The following is a 14304-nucleotide window of genomic DNA, read 5'->3' as shown; positions in this document are numbered from 1 at the left end:
GGATTCTCGTGATTGTACAGCGAGTGTGCCTGCAAATGTAGCATAATGACATAACTTCTGTTTATACTTTTGTGGTTTAATATCTACATAGATGAGTAAACTGAGAAGTTTTATAAATGGATAAAATATGTAAAGCTAGAATTCATAGAGATAGTATATGTGAATTGTATGAATTAAGATTTTTACTGGGGGAAACAAGGAATAGTGTTGGGCTTGATGAGTTATTTGGATAAAACCTAAAGTAGTGTGGTGTGCACAGAATCAAATGAGCAGAGTTCTGAAATTGGGGTTAGAGGACCCTTGTTTACATCCTGCCTCTGCTATTACGAAACCATGTGTTTGCACAGGTCCCCTCCTCTGTGATCTTTACATTTCTCGTGCAAGATGAACATACAGTGGCCACTTCACAGGGTTGTTGTTAAGGATTGGAACAGGTAGTAAATGGGAAATTATATGACATATTGAACCATACACTTACTATGGTCTGCATTTTAATTTGAATTTAAACTTGGTGCTCTAAACAGAAATGCCCTGTTGATTTAGGAGACTAGCATGTGGGTGCCTTTTGTATATCCCTGCCACTGTGCTGGAAGCCATATTCTTTTTTTTTTTTTAAACATTTTTTTAAAATGTTTGTTTATTTTGAGGGAGAGAGCGCATGAGTAGGGGATGGGCAGAGAGAGAGGGAGGGACAGAATCCCAAAGAGGCTCTGCACTGCCAGCGTGGAGCCCAACCAGCGTGGAGCCCAACATGGAGCTCAAACTCACTAACCGTGAGATCATGACCTGAGCCAAAACCAAGAGTCGGACACTTAACCAACTGAGGCACCCAGGTGCCCCTGGAAACCTTATTCTTGCACTTCATTCTCATCACAGCTCTGCAAAGGTGTTACTGTTAACATTTTATAGATGAGGAAACTAAAACCCACAGAGGCTGAGTAGTTTGGCTGAGTCCTATTAAGTGGCAGAACTAAGATTCTAATCTGGTCTGTGACTTCAAAATCTGCAGTCTTTCTACTACTGCCTTTTGTCCTAAAGACTTGAGCTCTAGTAGTTTTCATATTGGTTAGATTATTATTTTACCTGGCTTTAGAAAGTTAATAAAGTTTAGGACTCTCACTTTTGTTAAGACCAAATCAGCTCCAGGGCTATATATAGTCTTCATCAGCAGTCAGCTTCATTTTGGTTTTGGATTTAGAGGGTTATTGAGGAAAAAACTAATCCTTAATACTTTCCAAGTAAGTGTCCATAATAAAACCTTTTACCTTAAATCTAAATGAGAACAGAAACACAAGGATAGCATTAATTTGTGGAAATCAGCATATTTGCCAGGTATGAGAATATTTTCAGGTAAGAGAATATTTGCAGAAGTTTGTCCCAGAACTTTTTTGGTGATCATTAGATTGCATAATTGCTGGGACAGAATTGTCACTTCAAATTTGCAAGTTATAGTGTAATTTTAGATGTTGACATCTAAATATTTCTTTTCTGTATTTTCCACCTTGGTCTGTCTTGGTCTTCAGTAATGGATGACTAACCAGAAGATATCTTGAACAATATGAGATTTATTATCTCATATAATGAGAAGGCTGGAAGTAGCATAGTTCTGGGATTAATTCAGTCAGTTGTGTCTGAGAAAGAACCTAGGTTCCTTCTGTTCCTCCATCCTTAGCATGTTGACTTTCACACTCAGGCTTGTCTCTTTGTAATTGCAAAATGGCTGTCCCACTTCCAGTCATCACATCCTTAGGCAAATAATGTCAAGAGCCAGAAAAATAATTGCTTTTCCTGGATTTGTTATTGTTATTAGGGAAGGGCATTCTTCTGTAGTGGCCCCTCAGACTTCCAACTGAATCTTATTGGCCAGAGTGATGCTTGTGCCCACACCTAAACCAGTACCTAGCAAGGGAGGTTAAATGATAGGTACAGATTTATCCGCATTCACCCCTTGAGATCTGGGAGGACCCTGTGACTTTCATGAATCTAGATTCTCATGAATCTTGAGCTGAATCAGAATTCTCTTACTAAGGATGAAGCAGGGATGTGCATAGGCAACCAAAAGTGCCTGCCACAATCAAGTTTGTAATACTTGCCTCACATAATTTCCTCTGCCAGTTAATCTACATTTGGTCCATAGTTACTATAAGCTTGTTATATTATCAAAGATGTGATAATAATTGTTAATTTTTTACCAAGTATGTTAATAATGAGTTATTTTAGTTATTGGCACAAACAAATGGCTGTGATTGCCAACAGATTCTGAAATCTTGATGCCTTTATGCATTCCAAAATATTACAGTAATGCCTTAAATTTTTCTCATTCTATTTTTAAATGTATCTTCTCACTTCAGATACTTTCTAAAAAAGAGTTCTTTCCTAAGTACTTTGTAGTGTTCAGAAATACTACAAAGTCACATCCCATTTACCTCACTTGATCTTCCAAACAGTTCTAAGGTAGAAGCAGGGCATGTAATTATCCTCCTTTTATACAAACTGACGGAAGTTGAGTTGATTTTCCAGGGCCTCCTCATACCTAAGGGGTGGCAAAATAAGTACTTGAACCCAGGTCTAAGACAACCTAGCCCTGTTCCAGTGACTTGACATAATGGCATGTATCAGTATATTGCTAAAAACATTGAAGAAGAGCTGTTGAGTGAGAGTTATCAAGAAAATTTAAGTAGGGAGAAAAAAATCTTTTCTTTTTTCTTTTATTACATGTAAATTGGGTTTTGGCCATTTCTTCTTTTTGAATTACCTGTTCAGTACTTTTGTCCATTTTTCTCCGAGCAGTAGTAATCTTTTTCTTGTTGGTTTGTCAGTTATTTATATATTAAAAGTATTTACCCCTGTTTTGTTCTTTAACATTCTTAATTAGCAGTTTGTAATTTGTTTTTGAAGAGTGGTAGGAAGTTGGTTGTACGAAGTCAGTACATAAGCTTACCTACCAGTCTAACCATCTTTAGATTATGAGCATATATGGGAAAGAAACATACATAGGAGAATGTTTACTTAACTGTAAACTCTTGGGGCATCTGGGTGGCTTTGTCGGTTAAGTGTCCCAACTTCAGCTCAGGTCATGATTCACAGTTCCTGAGTTCAAGCCCTTCATCAGGTTTTGTGCTGACAGTGAGGTACCTGCCTGGGATTTGCTCTCCCTCTCTCAAACAAACTTTAAAATATAAACTCTGGAGTCTGATAACAAAGATTCTAAATGTTAGAGCCATAGTGTTGTTTCTAAACTGTGTTCCATCATTCTCGTATTCTTAATATACCCAACCACACTGGTCCACTGGTCAATCCCTGTCACACACTATTTCCTGTCTCCATGTCTTCCCCCTTCCCCCCGCCCCCCGCCCCCGCCCATGACCATGTCTTGTTTTTCTGTTTTCTCCTCTATTACAGTCTTATTCTTTTCTAAGGCTTTTCTGTAGTGCTACCTCAGTGAGTCATTTCCCAGCTCTGCCCTCATTCTGGTTGCCTAACAGAACATGATCTTTCCTTCTCCTAAACTTCCAGGACACTTTGAACATCTCTTGTATGATATTATTCTCTCAAACTTACCTTTGCCTTTTCTACAGGATTTTAACACAGAACCTTGAATGTAGTTCACATGCAGTAATTACTAAATTTAAGGGAATTTTTGCTTACTGTGGTGCTCTATAATGAATACTGTAATTTGATAGACATATCAAAAACTGTTCTTCCATTCCCTAATTAAATTCTTCTCTTTTTAATTGGTTGTTCCTAATATTCCTCATTCCTTCTTCCCATATTCCAGTTTCCTATTTACTTTCTCCTCTGCCATATTCCCAGCCCCTCAGCGTTTCTTCATGGGCTCAGTCCCTGGTAGAAAGAGTTCATTGATTCCCATCCTTATTCTCTTCTTTGTTTATTCCTTCAATGCTCATTTAAAGATTTCTTACTGTGTAATAGTAGCCATGAATGCAAGTGTAAGTAAGTATGGTCCTTGCATTCTAGGAGATCATTTATTTGAGGAGACAGGTTTGTAAGTATATCCATTACCTAATACAACTAACAATAACAGAGAAGCAGCATTATTAGAAAGTGCACAGAGCCCTCAATGTCAGACTCAGTTTTGAATTCCACAGCAGTATGGAGCAATGTGAAAATTTCTTACTCTCTTTGAGTTTCATTTTTCTTGACTGTAAAATAGGGGTATTATTAGTTTTTTCATAACAGGATTGTTGTACAGTTTAATAACATAAAGTGTATGTAGTGCCCCAGCAGGTAGAAAGCATCAGAGAGTTGGTGCTGAGAGTTTGTCATCGTTATACTGATTTGGGAGCAATAGGGAGGTTGCACAGAGGAAGTGACGTCTGAACATTGAAAATCTGTTCTTCATTTCCCATCTGCCGGGCAGGTTAATGAGCATTTCTGAATCAGAATAGTTTGGAAAGTAGGTATCAGAAGCATGCTGGGCAGTACGTGGTGGGTATTACCATGATTGGAATGAAATTTTTTTGGTTTTGGGTTAAAAAAATTTTTTAATCAATACAGTAGTCTGTTTATCTGTAGTGGAATTTGATCCTCAAGGGTCAAATGTGTATGTTTTTCAGGTAGTTCTTCCAACATTCATTCTTGAAAGAAGATCTCTGTTAGAAATGTATGCAGACTTTTTTGCACATCCGGACCTGTTTGTGAGGTATTTGCCTGAACACTGTAGTTTCCAATTTTTAAGATGTTACTTGGTAGCTTTGTGTTTGTACAGGATAGGTGGATTCCTTTTATCCTTTTTACCTTTCAGACATTTCTGGGGAAAGCCATTAAATACTTTGTTTTATTAGATACCTGTCTGTTTGCTTAGGTTATATGGTGGTGATGTTGTTAGGCAACCAAGTTAGATGCTAAAAAATCTTGAGAGGCAGTGTTTATAGAGCCAAGGCTATGAGCTTATTTGATCCAGGGATTGGTAATCACTGTTTATACTATATCCTGACGAAATTCAGTTAATTGAGTTCAGCAAACCATTCTAAAGCACCTCTTATTTGCCAGGACTTTGTTATGAGCTGGAGAAAGAAAAAGTCACAATGTCTGCCCTTGAGGAGCTTACAGTCTAGTGTCCAGATTACAGACCGACTCATTTTTTAAATATTGCAATATTAGATATATGTACAAAGGGGAAAGTATTCTAAAGTTGACATTGATTTACAAGGAGATGAGTTCACATTGTTTTTCAGTGGTAGCAGGAAATTTTTCTTTATGGCAGGATGTTCTAATCCATCTTCTCTGACTACATTCTTTGGCCTTGGACTGTGGTTTACTGAAGCCAGATAGAAATCACTTTGAGGTTTCATGATGGTTGGGCACACTGGTTGACATTGGTATTCACTTGGCCCTTGGATAACATGGGGATTTGGGTTGCTTATCCCCCACACAGTCAAAAATCTGTATGTACTTTTGACTCCCCCCAAAACTTAACTAATAGCCTGCTGCTGACCAGAAGCCTTGCTGATAACATAAACAGTATTACCACATATTTTTGTACATAACATGTATTATGTATTCTTACAATAAAGAAACCTAAAGCAAAGAAAACATTGTTAAAGTCATAAGGGAAAACACATTTACAGTACTTTACTGTATTTATCGAAAAAAATCCACGTGTAAGGAGACCCAAACAGTTTAAACCCATGTCATTCAAAGGTCAGCTATATCCATTTATCAAATTCATCAAACCAAACACTTAAGACTAGTGTGTCTAATCATGTATGTTATACCTCAGTTTTAAAAAGAAACTTAGAAGTAACTCTTTGTCTTGGGTCCTCTCAGCCTAGCTTAGGGTGGACCATGCTGAGGAGTGCTGCATCAGCTTTTCTGTTACTAGAAAGTAGGACATTACATTTTGTCTTTCTCCCTTGCAGCATTAGTGACCAGAAGGATGCCAGAGATCGAATGGTTCAGGTTGTGAAATGGTACCTCTCAGCCTTTCATGCAGGAAGGAAAGGATCGGTTGCCAAAAAGCCATACAACCCCATTTTGGGTGAAATCTTTCAGTGTCACTGGACATTACCAAATGATACTGAAGAGAACGCAGTGAGTTCTACACTGACATTTTTAATAATCTTAAGTTGCATACTGATTCAAGATTTCATTTTATTTGGGGGCAGATAACAATGGTGAAGGCAGAAATCAGAAGATGCTCAGCACTCACAGAACAGTGCTGTTGGAGCAACATACTCTAGATACAGTGAGCAGGGAAGAAGTGGCAGGAAATGAGATTCACAGATCAGGTCATGGAAGGCCTTGTGGGCCATAATGGTAATTTTATGGCTTATCAGGATTGTATTTTTATTTTGAAAAGATCGCTGTAATGATTTTGTTAAAAATAAATTGGAAAGGGGCAAAAATAGAAGGAAAGAGACCACCGAGGAATTTTTGGCATTATTCCAGGAGAGACACAGTTGATTTAAGCTATGTATTGTGGAGGTAATACTGATAGGTGGACTGGAGAAGTAAAAGAAAGGGGACAGAGATGAACCCTGCATGTGGGCTTCAGCAGTTGGTTGATGCCATTTACAAAAAAGGAAAAAAATTGTATTTGGGGAGGAAGAATCAAGAACCCGAATTTGAAATAAAAAGTATGAGTTACACATGTATGTGGAATTATCAGGGAGTTAGAATTTTAAGAATCTGGAGTCTAAGGAAGAGTCTAAGGGGAAAAATGGGTCTTTTAGAGATTTTAGTATACTTAGATGACATTTAAAGCGCTGGAATGAGGTGAATGATCTAGGAAGACAGCATAGAGAAGAGTAAGTAACCCAGACCTGAGTCCCCAGGGTCCCAACATCTAGAGGTTGGTTTGAGGAAGATGACCAACAAGGAATACTCAAGCAAATGTAAAAAGGCCCTAGCCCACAGTGCCTGATACATAATAGCCTGAGTAAACGTAAATCTCCGTATTTTTCCCTTTCCATGTGATTTGTTACATGTAGTCCTTACCGAAGACAGGCATTGTAATTTGTCTGTTCTTACTCATTTGGCAGACATTGATAAGTGACCGCTGTCTGTTCTATGCTGCCCCTGAGTTAGGCACATGATGCTTGCCTTCAAGGATGTCTCAGGGAGACCTAGTCAAGGCAGACTGACACAAAGCCGTAATTCCAGTAGTGAAGTTAAGTGCCATAATAAAAGTGTGTATAAGGTGCTTGGTGTGTGTGGAGGAGAGAACAGTTAACCACCTTGGGAGGCAGAGACTCCAATTGTTAGACTGTCCACAGTGTCATTTGTTTCCACATCAAAAGAAAATGTTGTATTTGCTTACAGGAGCTAGTTTCAGAAGGACCAGTTCCCTGGGTTTCCAAAAACTGTGTGACATTCGTGGCTGAGCAGGTTTCCCATCATCCACCCAGTAAGTTACAGGGCTTTTCTGTACCATCCACTGTCGAACTGTTCAGTCTAAAGGGTCATGAGAAGCTTCATAGCTGAGGTCACTCAGCTTTACCTCACTCAGCTGAGATACCAGTTTTATGGCTGCCTGTATCTTTGTAAGGAGGATTAGTTTCTCCTGTCTGTCTGTTCCTTGTATAAATGCCAAAGATTCTATTCACTGATAAACTGTGTATAGAAAGCAGGGATTTAGGAAACTAACTTGGTGCTTCTAAAGTCCTCTTACACATAACAAGTTATGTTACAGAGACTTCAGCAATTTTGACAGTTTATAAAATGAGATGTAGTTTCTGCGCAGTATATTCCTGACATAGTGGAGAGAATGCACATCCTTAATGTCTTAATTGTTCAACACAGTGTTAACACTGGAAATACTGGATGGTCCCAGGTTGGGCCTGTGGCGAGGACATGCTTACTGACCAGAAGAGTTTTAAGCTTCCAGGATTGCTACAGCGTCATCATTCAGGAAAGTTCCTTCTTATATGGCCCTGAATGGTGCTTGCATTGGGAGAAACAGGGTAGAAAAGGCAGTTAGATACCTTCTGGCCTCATTTGAGGCTGTTCTTTGAGGGCTACAAGGATTTTCCCAGTGGAGCTTGTTCTTTCTCCAAGTTGTGTTGGAGAGGTGACTATAGCTATGTAGTGCACTAATTGCAAATAATTTCTATTCAGTTTCAGCTTTTTATGCTGAGTGTTTTAACAAGAAGATACAATTCAATGCTCATATCTGGACCAAATCAAAATTCCTTGGGATGTCGATTGGGGTGCACAACATAGGGCAGGGTAAGTCTGTGGGCTTAGGGTGGACTGCACTGTTAATAGAATTTTATTCAAATATGTGCTGGACCCTTGTCCAGTGAGGGGAAATGGCACCAGAAAGCCAGACTGGATCTCATCATTTGCATATAAATATGCGTATTGGGGATGAGAGCAGGGGTGGGAGATTGATTTTCCCTAAATTGAATGGAGTATTCTGGAGTATCTATCAACCAGACAACAAAATCTTTATGGCCAGTTGACACTACTCATCAGAGATTCTATCCCTTCTCTCCACAGGCTGTGTCTCATGTCTAGATTATGACGAACATTACATTCTCACATTCCCAAATGGTTATGGAAGGCAAGTAGAGCTATGCCCATTTCCTCTGACCAGCTGGCAGCAGACCCTGCTGTTCCTTAAGCTACACTCCTCCTTTTTTTCCTCTAAACTGTCAGCCTTACGTGCACTTTTGGTTTTGCAGGTCTATCCTCACAGTGCCCTGGGTGGAACTAGGTGGAGAATGCAATATCAATTGTTCCAAAACTGGCTATAGTGCAAATATCGTCTTCCACACTAAGCCTTTCTATGGGGGCAAGAAGCACAGAATTACTGCTGAGATTTTGTAGGTATTTTTTTTCCTGCTTCAGTGCTCTTGTGCTTCGTTGAAATACTTTTCTTTTTGTCTTGAACTATAACTTACTAGGAATTGACGGTTTGACTGGTTCTTTGTAAACTTGTTTCACATCTTGTATGTCATGTCCCTACCTAAAATCCTATTATCAGAAGAAGACCTAAAGTCTGGATTTCAGAACACTCACAGGTCATTCATTGGTGGGATTTCCTTCCCAGAAACCTGAGGGGAGTCTTCTTAAATTGCCTAGTTAATGCAAATCGTAGATTTCTGACTCATTACTGCCAGATTGGATGATGGGCTAGTCTGTACAGTAGACTCTGTGATTCCTGCTGCATTGTCTCCAAGACCTCACAGTCCTTTTTTCTGTGCCTTTGCTGGGGGAAAACATCACATCTTGGCTTGCTTCCATCTAGGGTCAGATGAAGACAACTGTGCTGTCTGGGTAACAGACAGAGCCTGCCTGGAAAAGGAACATCTGCAGGACTTTGTCTTCCCTGAAAGGCCTTATTGGGAACAGTGTTGCAGACGGAAGATACATGACTGGTTAACCAGTTTTCCAGGGAGATAGATGATTGGGATGACAAAATCAGCACCCCCCCCCCCAAATCTGGAGCAGGAAGCACCACAAATATAAGATGAAGTTTGCTAAGGATCAGTGTAAAATCCAAAAAATTACTGCAGTCAGAGAATATGGGCAGAGCTCAGAGAGTAGCATAAGTCACCACTGTAATGCATCTGTGCCTCCAAAATAGGCAGGTGGTGGAAATTGGATGTCCAGAACAAAGGCATGGATGCTTCTCAGTGTTCTTTGGAGGTAACTAGCACCAACAGGAAATGCTGGCTCAGCAAAATCTTCTGCCAGTCATAGCCGTATATAGAAAACTTCCCTCAAAGTTGGGAGCTGAGAAGAGTACTTGGTAGACTCTAAATTAGGGATTTGAGCACAAGATGATGAATGGTTGTACCAGCTGGGTGGCTCTCAAAGTTTTTGGTTTCTGGACTGCTTTTACACTTAAAAATGATTAAGAGCCCCGAAGAGCTTTGTCTATGTCTATTATATCCACTGATATCTCTCACATTAGAAATTAAAGGGGGTGCATGGGTGGCTCAGTTGGTCAAGTGTCGGACTCTTGATTTCGGCTCAGGTCACGATCTCATGGTTTGGTTCGTGGGATCAAACTCTGCATTGGGCTCGGCACTGATAGTGTGAAGCCTGCTTGGGATTCTCTCTCTCCCTCTCTGCCCTTCCCCTGCTCGAGCGTGCATTTTCTTCCTTAAATACTTTTTAAAAAAATAAATTAAGACTTAAAAATACTTGTAAATACATTTACAAATGACAATAGTATTTTTATGAAAAAACTTTTCCAAAACTTTTCTTTAAAAAATTTGTGAAGAGTGACATTATACATTTTTTGAATTTTGTAAATCTCTGATACAATAGAAAACAGCTGGGTTCTCCTAACTACTTGTTGTCAGTCTCTTGCTACATATCATGTCTCTGGGAAACACTGTACCCTTATGGGAAAATTAGAGTGAAAAAGGCAAGTAAAGTCTTAATATTATAAAAATAGTTTTGACCTAAGAGGGTCTTGGGAACCCCCAAGAGTCCCCAACACACTTTGAGAAGACTGCACAATGAGCTTCTAAACAAGGGATTCGTCCATTTCTTTTCCCCTTTGTCCCTCTTCACCCAAAGCCCCTAAATCATAGTGGAAGCTTGTTTCAGTCCTGTGATGGCAGTTTGCATCCTTCTACCCTGTGTATTTTTTTCTTTCTGACCTCTTTTATAGCTCCTCCTATGTTCATACCTTACCCTTTCTAACCTGTCCTTTGCTGTGATGCTTAACTTCCCAAATTTCATACCTGCCATACATACTATTGTCATGTCCAAGTAGAGGCCTGTTGGGGTTTTCCTCAAGAAAAAAGGTCAAACCATTTGACCTTTGGACTTCAGGATCCTTCCTAAGGATGAAAAGCCTGGTCTCCAGTGTTACATCCTTAAGTGAGACCTTCCCTGACCTTCATTCCAACTTTTGCCTTTGATCTCCAGTGCTCACATAAACTCACCATAGCACTTACCACCCAGAATCTCGACGGTGAGGTCTCCACAACTAGGCTGTGAACAGCTTGAGGACAGGGACATCATCTGCTGTGGCCCCTGTACCTCCAGGACAAGGCTCTCTTGCTCATCTCATGCCCACTGTTCATAGGATCTTCAGTTCATTAGCATCTTGTTTAGGGCCCTCATTCTTATAGTTGGCTCAGGGAAATCCAATTTTACTAAGCTGCTTTCACCAGAGACTTATTTCACAGTTGCTCTTCTATGTTCTGCTCTGTGTAGAAGGCCACACCAACCAGATTCTTTGGTAATTTTTAAATTAAGACTAACAGAAATGTTTCCTTTTCTATTTAGTTCTCCAAATGACAAGAAATCTTTTTGCTCAGTTGAAGGGGAATGGAATGGTGTAATGTATGCAAAATATGCAACAGGGGTAAGAACCTGTATTTTATACTTGTTTTAGGCTACGTTGAATTATAGCCTTCCTTCATCTGGAAATTTAAACACTGAGGCCAGCTCTGATGCCAACTCTTCAGGGAAATCCTTTTCCTTCCCCTACTTTTTCCCCAGCAGTACAGTGATTTTTATTTTCTCCTCTCCTCTCAAAATACTCATATATATACACACACACACACACACACACACACACACACACACACTCAAAATACTCAAAATATATGTGAAAAAAATGCTTGGCATACTGTATGCCAAACCCAGTAAATGGGTTTAGCTATATCATTAGAGTATGTGGTATATTTATAAAATTAAGTGCTAAACTAACTCGTCTGTTTGTATACACAGCTTGACTCTTTTACAAGAAATGTATTTACTACCTAGCTAGCACCAGGAATGCAGAAATGATTAAGACAGTCCTTGACCTAAAGGAACTTGCAAGTAGTACCTAATTAAAGTAGGGAGGAAGGTGGAATGGGTTTAACAGGAGGAGCCAATGAACTGGATTTTGGACTTGGAGAATTTGAAATGTAAAAATGTAAAAAGCACTTCATTAACATTAGAAGTCATTGTTTATGGGTCAAGCTTTCCTAAGAGATTTAATACTGAGCATGTAGCACATAGCCACATTGAAAACCTCTGTTGAGCTTCTACCAAGACTTAAGATACACTAATATTATTTTATGCTGATAGTAGCATATGAAACTGTTTATACGTTGTCTTCCAATGTGGGATTTGATTATTAAATCTGTTCAGGACTTCTGGGAAGAGTTGACTTTTCCTCCTAGAACAGTTTGAACAATAAAGTATCTACCTACCTCTTGTTTTTTAGGAAAATGCAGTTTTTATAGATACCAAGAAGTTGCCTATAATTAAGAAGAAAGTGAGGAAGTTAGAAGATCAGAATGAGTATGAATCCCGCTGGTAAGAGAACTTTGCTAGAGTTGTTGTGGCAGTGCCCCTGCTAATGGCTAGGCATAGGCAGGGCTGGGTTTTAGAGACACAGTAGCACAGTGTAACAGCACAGACTAATTTTGAATACCTGGGTTCATATGGAGCTCCACCACTTAGTAGCTGTGTAACCATGACGGTAAGCTAGCATCTCTTTGCCTTCTTTCCTGAAATGGGAACTACCTCAGAGTTGATGTGAGGACTAAATGAGATAATCATGTAGTATATAAGTGATGTAAGGATATAGTAAGTATTCACTGTGTCGGCTTATCACCTTGTGGTTTATACGAGAAGGCAGTGAGGTTTCCAGTCGAGGTGTGTACAACACCCTCAGGTTTTTTGTTGCAAAAAAAACTTTTTTTTTTTTTCCTTAAAGTTCATCTCTAAGTATTTCAGTATGTATCTCTAAAGTGACTTTAAAGGGATGCCTGGGTGGCTCAGTTGGTTAAGTGTCCAGCTCTTGGTTTCAGCTCAGTTTGTGATCTCACGGTTGGGAAGTTCAAGCCCCGTATCAGGCTCTGCACTGACAGCATAGAGCCTGTTTGGGATTCTCTCTTTTTCTCTTTTCCTTCCCTGCTCATGCTCACTCTCTCAAAATAAAATAAATAAAGTGACCTAAAAACCACTAGCCACAATATCATGATCATGCTTTAAAAAAATTCCTGGGGCGCCTGGGTGGCTCAGGTCAGGTCATGATCCAAGGGCTGTGGAATCAAGCCCACATTGGTCTCCATGCTCAGCATGGAGCCTGCTTAAGATCCTCTCTCTCTCCTTCTGCCCCTCTCCCCCCCTCACACTCTTTCTAAAAAAATTTTTAAAAAAAGGTTCCTTAATATCATCAGATAGCTAGTTGATACTCAATATTCCAGTGGTTTCAAACCTAATTTTTTCCTTTTCCATCCGCATAGTAAAATCCAGATCTTTCAGTGGTTTAAGGAATCATGCACTAAAGTTCTTTGTTTAGCATATTAGGGTATTTCTTAAGTGAAGGAAGAGGATCTTACAACACCCAACTATGGTCTCTGACTTAACAGTCTGCTTGGCTGGACGGCCTGGTCATATTAGTAAGTGGAAATCTATAGAAATCCATAGGGGATCTTAGTCATGGCCACTTTTCTGGTTCCTAGGCATCTTCATTTGTACACTGACACTAGTCTTACCTAGTTGTCATCTTCCAGGCTCTGAGAAGAAGCCACATCTCTTACCCCGATAAGCCTCTGTTTCACATCTTAACTCTTACTCTATTCACACAGTTTCTCCAAGATTTCATTGTTCAGGGGAGTTTTTCTGAAATGGAACTTCTCTCCCCTGATCTAATAACCCTTTTGGTTTATAATACAGGAAACTCAAGCCCCATGGAGAGGTAAACATACCCCCTAAAGTTGCATAGCAACTACAGGTCAAGCCAGAAGTAAAATCCCAGGTTTCAGTTCTGTTCTTTTTTCCTGTTGTCTCTACCATATCCAACTTTCTGCCCATCCTTTATTTTCTTCCTTTGACACTAACAGTGCAATCTTCCAAGCCCATTTCTCTGTTCTTTGCCACTTTAAGGAGATTGTCTGTGAACTATACTCAAAGTTATTTGACTTATACTTTCATTGTGCTGTATTTAGTGAGGCTCTAGACTTTCATTCTCAAGTTTGCTAACTCCTTTGTCCGTCAAGTACTTAGCACCTTGACTTCTTTTCTTTAGCCTTTGGAAGGATGTCACTTTCAACTTAAAAATCAGAGACATTGATGCAGCAACTGAAGCCAAGCATAGACTTGAAGAAAGACAAAGAGCAGAAGCACGGGAAAGGAAAGAGAAGGAAATTCAGTGGGAGACAAGGGTAAGCTTGTTTGGGTTGCCTGCCCCAAGGTCCCAGCTCCTATTCCCTCTGTATCCTGAGGTATATAACTCATTCATTTCAACGAATGCTGAAGTGAAGGACCACTTTTAAATAAGCATGGCGATAAACAAAATGAGCCTTGCTTGGTCCCTGCCTGAAACTCATTTTAGTGTAATGGAAGAAAATATAAAATAATAAAAAGTATAATTCT

The 14304-nt window shown here is 39.6% G+C and overlaps 1 protein-coding gene across 6 annotated transcripts in view; it reads left to right on the top strand.

The window, feature by feature from the left end:
* Positions 1 to 14304, top strand: part of OSBPL9 (oxysterol binding protein like 9) — a 192990-nt gene that overhangs the window by 177918 nt on the left and 768 nt on the right. For all 6 annotated transcript variants that reach the window (XM_047082436.1, XM_047082437.1, XM_047082435.1 and 3 more), the window contains 9 exons: positions 4578 to 4663; positions 5883 to 6054; positions 7285 to 7369; positions 8080 to 8190; positions 8464 to 8527; positions 8649 to 8789; positions 11215 to 11293; positions 12146 to 12237; positions 13958 to 14093. In XM_047082436.1, coding sequence (XP_046938392.1) covers positions 4578 to 4663; positions 5883 to 6054; positions 7285 to 7369; positions 8080 to 8190; positions 8464 to 8527; positions 8649 to 8789; positions 11215 to 11293; positions 12146 to 12237; positions 13958 to 14093 — 966 coding nt within the window. The remainder of the gene's footprint in view (positions 1 to 4577; positions 4664 to 5882; positions 6055 to 7284; positions 7370 to 8079; positions 8191 to 8463; positions 8528 to 8648; positions 8790 to 11214; positions 11294 to 12145; positions 12238 to 13957; positions 14094 to 14304) is intronic.

This window comes from Lynx rufus, unplaced genomic scaffold, assembly GCF_022079265.1.
Source record: "Lynx rufus isolate CCGP_SWC_20201006 ecotype Redwood Valley unplaced genomic scaffold, mLynRuf1.p SCAF_2, whole genome shotgun sequence".
In the NCBI taxonomy this organism is placed as follows: Eukaryota; Metazoa; Chordata; class Mammalia; order Carnivora; family Felidae; genus Lynx; species Lynx rufus.
This window is presented reverse-complemented; position numbering and strand designations above follow the sequence as displayed.